This window comes from Sminthopsis crassicaudata, chromosome 6 (assembly GCF_048593235.1).
Source record: "Sminthopsis crassicaudata isolate SCR6 chromosome 6, ASM4859323v1, whole genome shotgun sequence".
NCBI lineage: Eukaryota > Metazoa > Chordata > Mammalia > Dasyuromorphia > Dasyuridae > Sminthopsis > Sminthopsis crassicaudata.
The window spans coordinates 245,294,894-245,299,674 of record NC_133622.1 but is presented as its reverse complement, the minus strand read 5'-3'; the positions used below and the strand labels follow the sequence as shown (position 1 = coordinate 245,299,674).

Here is a 4,781-nt window from a genome sequence, read left to right as displayed (position 1 = left end):
CTCTGGGATTCAATTAGATTTTGCTTCAAATTGCATAACTCCTCTGGGCTACTCCGTGCTCCAGCACAGTCATTTACTCAAAACTTCTGTGGGCTTCCAAAGAGGGAAGGCAACTCTGAGTTAAGTCTAATTTAACACGAGGACAGAAGGATTAGAATGTCAAGTTTAGAGATCAGCTTCTTCCAATTCCTTTTTATGGCAGATGGGGAAACTGAGGCTCCAAGAGAAAGACTGACTTGTCCAAAGTCACACAGTATTAGGAGTCCCTGGTTCTAGCTCCAGTTTGGCCACTAAGACCCCATTCAATCATCTCTACAGCACAGAGTTGGGAGACGTTCTGAGATTCTGGGATTCCGAGAGCCTTCCCGGCTTGGACATTCCGTGTTCCAAAATTCCTCCCAGCTGAGTCACTCCATGTTCTAAGACCCCTCTCAGATTGGACAATCTCTTTTCTCTGACCTAAAGTTGTTAATGACTCTGCCACATTATGTGCTTTCTGTCCTAAGGTTCCTTCTAGCTCTGATAGTCTCGGTTCTCTGTCCTCGTGTCCCTCCCAACCCCGACGTGCTACGGTTCCATGCATCTAACAGCCAGCAGAATGTCTAGCTAAGTATTTTTCTTCTAGAATCTTCAGTTACAGAACACATTCATCTTGGAATGAAGAAACAGGGATCTCAACGGGTCCTTCCTGGGAAGGGATTCCTTTACAGACCCTCAGATGAGTGGCTCACTTATCTGGGTGGTCCATCACTCTCCAGACTCCGATGAATGTCAGGAGTTCTAGGTTATGCTTGCATATAGCACTGGGTTTGCTCATTTTTTGGTTAATTTGGAAAAGAAGCATGATAAAGCTGATAAAACTGTATCTAAGCTAGAGAGTTGAAAACTGCTAGTGGACAGTTTGGATGGCCAATCTCTTTCAGGATGTAGAGACGGCAGCCCTGGGAGGGAGTCAAGAACAAAGAAAGCCAGATCTAGATCCTATCAAAAACTGCCAGATGTGGATCCTTAGACCATACAGCGTGAGCTTTGGCAGGGAACTTAGAACACAAGACCTCAGAACGGCCAGACCAATTCGTCTCTGAATGAGAAAACTCAGGTCCAAAAAGCTGAAGTGATGTATTCAAGGTCATTTGGTTTCTATTCCTTTCATTCTACTCTCCCAATGGGATTATGATCTTCTCTGGGATTTGGAAGGAGGGGAAGAGAGATATTTTTATCGCCAGCACAAGTTTTTCTTCCACGCCCATCGCCAAACTTCATTTTCTCGCGTCTCATTTCTCTATTTTGCAGCAATATCAGCCTGGAAAGAGGAACTGCTCTCTTCGCTGTCTCGGGAAGGGCTGCTCTGCTGGTTCGTTTCTCAAGCTCTTCTGCCAGTGACCACGGCCCGGTGTGTGAGTTGGGTTGCTGGGATCATGAACTGCTTGAAGGGAGTCCTTCTCTTCTGGACTGCTCTTGTGTTGGGGAAAGGGAAAGACATCCCTGTGGAGAATCCCGACATCGGATTTCAAGAATGCAGGAGAGCCTTGAACCGCTCCGTTCTGGAGGTGTTACCCGGTGGGGGCTGGGACAATCTGAGGAACGTGGACATGGGAAGGGTGCTGAGCTTGCAGTACAGAAATTGTCGCACCACGGAAGATGGAAACTACATTATCCCAGATGAAATCCTGACAATTCCCCGGAAGCAGAGCAACTTGGAGATGAATTCTGAAATCATCGAGTCTTGGAAGAATTACCAAAGTACCACCTCCTCTTCCATCAACGCAGAGCTCTCCCTCTTCTCCATGGCCAACGGCAAGTTCTCCAGTGAGTTCCAGAGGATGAAAACCCATCAGGTGAAGGAGCAAGCTGTGACGACCAGGGTTCAGGTGAGAAACCTGGTCTACACGGCCAAAGTCAATCCGATTTCCTCATTAAGCAGGGGATTCAAGAAAGAGTTGTTGGATATCTCTGAGCGACTGGAGAACAACCAGACTCGAATGGCCAACTTCATGGCAGAACTCCTGGTCCTCAGCTACGGAACTCACGTGGTCACCAGCGTGGATGCCGGAGCTATCTTAGTACAGGAGGACCAGATCAGGGCTTCCTTCTTGGACGACAGCCAGTCTACCCGCAGCAGCATCACGGCGTCTGCCGGGGTCGCCTTCCACAATATCATTAATTTCAAACTAGAAGATACTCATGTTTCCCAGGAGGTTTTCCACAAGAACTACATTTCCAACCGAACCAATTCGAGGGTCGCCAGCCTCGGTGGGGTCTCTTTTTACCCAGGTATCACCCTCGAGGGCTGGCAGAAGGGCATCGCCAACCACTTGGTGGCGATAGACCGCTCGGGTCTGCCCCTGTATTTCTTCATCAACTCGGACACTTTGCCTGACTTGCCAGGCCCCTTGGTGAAGAAGCTCTCCAAAATCGTGGAAGCTGCAGTGAGACGGTACTACACCTTCAACACCTATCCTGGCTGCACCGACAGAGACTCCCCCAACTTCAATTTCCAAGCCAATACGGACGATGGCTCGTGTGAAGGGAAAATGACCAACTTCACCTTCGGGGGAGTTTACCAGGAGTGTACCCAGACCTCCGGGACGGAGGCCGTGCTTCTGTGCCCTGAACTCGAGCAGAAGAATCCACTCACCGGCGGATTCTCCTGCCCAGAAAATTACTCGCCAGTCCTGTTGCACTCCCATTTTAAAGAGGAAGGCTACAACTTCCTGGAATGCCACCGAAAATGCAGCCTGTGGGTTTTCTGTAAGAAACAATGTGAGGATGTCTTTCGAGTGGCAAGGGCTGAATTCAAAGGCTTCTGGTGTGTGGCAAGGGGCCAGGTCCCTGAGAATTCAGGCTTCCTTTTTGGTGGTCTCTTTAGTGGCAAGACCATCAATCCTGTGACCAATGCCCAGTCGTGCCCAGCTGGCTATTTGCCACTGAAGCTCTTGAATGGCCTCCATGTTTGCAGCAGCCAGGACTATGAGCTGGGCTACAGGTTCTCTGTGCCTTTCGGCGGTTTCTTCAGCTGCGACGTGGGGAATCCTTTGGTGAACTCATCCCAGCACAGAAATCCAGGAGGACCCTACCTGAAAAAGTGCCCGGCAGGTTTCAGCCAACACCTGGCTCTGATCAGCGATGGCTGCCAAGTATCGTACTGTGTCCAGGCGGGGCTCTTTACCGGGGGATCTCTGCCACCTGCGAGGCTCCCTCCCTTCTCCAGACCACCTCTCATGAGTCAGGCTGCCACCAACACGGTGATGGTTGTCAGCAGCGAGAGCGAGAAGTCCTGGATCAAGGACTCCAGCACCCACCTGTGGAAGTTGGCAGACCCTTCGGAGATCCGTAGGATCAGAGATGTCATCCGTGAATCCGACGGTGGTTTATCTGGCGGGGCAACAGCGGGAATCACAGCTGCTGTGACTGTTGTTCTGGCAGCCCTGGTCACCCTGGCCATTTATGGCACTCGTAGGTATAAGAAACGGGAGTATGAAGAAGTAGGAGAAGAGAATAAGAATTTGATAGGAGCCACTGCTGAATATAGGATATCAAGGGAAGGGGAGGACACAAGTGAGCTGACCCAGGAGCAGTGTCCTTCACTGGTTTAAATCTCTGCCTGGGAATCATTCGACTTAATCCCTGTATAGAGCTCTGAGCTTCTTCTCACCCTGTCTGGTTTATTTGCTGCCCTTGCTTTCTCAGGAATTAAGAACACAAATAGTAAATGTGCCTTGGGAGCTTCTCTTCTTTACTTGGGGGTGGGGAAAAGGGGGGTGGATTCCATCTGTTTCCTCCAGAGAGAGAGAGAGAGAGAGAGAGAGAGAGAGAGAGAGAGAGAGAGAGAGGGAGGGAGGGAGGGAGGGAGAGAGAGAGAGAAAGAGAGAGAGAGAGGGAAAGAGAGAGAGAGAGAGAGAGAGAGAGAGAGAGAGAGAGAGAGAGAGAGAGAGAGAGAGAGAGAGAAAGAAAAAAAGAAAAAGAAAGAAAAAGAGAGAGAGAAAGAAAGAAAAAAAAGAAAGAAAAAGAAAGAGAGATAAGAAAGAAAGAAAGAGAGAGAGAGAGAAAGAAAGAAAGAGAGAGAGAGAGAAAAAGAAAGAGAAAGAGAATATATCAATCATATGGGATCTAATTTTCTAAAGTCCCTTTAAGTGTAATGAGTAAGATTTTGTGTTTTAAGTTTTCTTTTAGCTCAAATACAGAACAAAGATGGGAAAAGGATGTGAGAATGGCAAGACCTCTTCTGGTTCTATGTTCTGACAGTCTGTACTCTTTGTTTCCAGTCTTAATGATCTCATTAACATTCCACATCCCCGTCAGGCTCAGAACACAGAAGAGACTTTTGAATATAGAATATTAGGATAAGCAATGTCAGAGCATACGATTGAAGGGGGCCATTGGCATTTGGGGGCTCTTCTCAGCACTGACATTCTAGGACAAATTATCTTAAATGTATGCAAGGGAGGAAGGAGGGAGGGAGAGAAATAAACGCTTATTAATTGAAAAACAAAATTAAAGAGTGTAATTTAACAAACATGCATTCTAAGTAAGGGTTGGGGAGGAGGAAGGAAGGGGGATCGTGTTGAAAATTAGAGCTTGACAGTCGCCACTTGCAGATATCAAAGCAAACAGGGGAAGGGGCGGTTGGGAAGGTTTTGGAAATTTTGCGGATAGCCTGAGAAACTGATGAGAAGGAAGGGGCGAGGTTACTTATTCCTGTAATTTCTAATGTGATCATGAAACACCATCCTCTCACATGTGTTTGTTTTTAAATTAAAAACAAGCCCATCTTTCAGGCT

At 47.8% G+C, this 4,781-nt stretch overlaps 1 protein-coding gene across 1 annotated transcript; it reads left to right on the top strand.

Annotated features, from left to right (window-relative positions):
• Positions 1–1,284: 1,284 nt before the first annotated feature.
• On the top strand, positions 1,285–4,781 carry MPEG1 (macrophage expressed 1). Its single transcript, XM_074276808.1, has one exon. It carries the CDS (start codon positions 1,419–1,421, stop codon positions 3,594–3,596), a length of 2,178 nt encoding a protein of 725 aa, XP_074132909.1. The 5' UTR covers positions 1,285–1,418; the 3' UTR covers positions 3,597–4,781.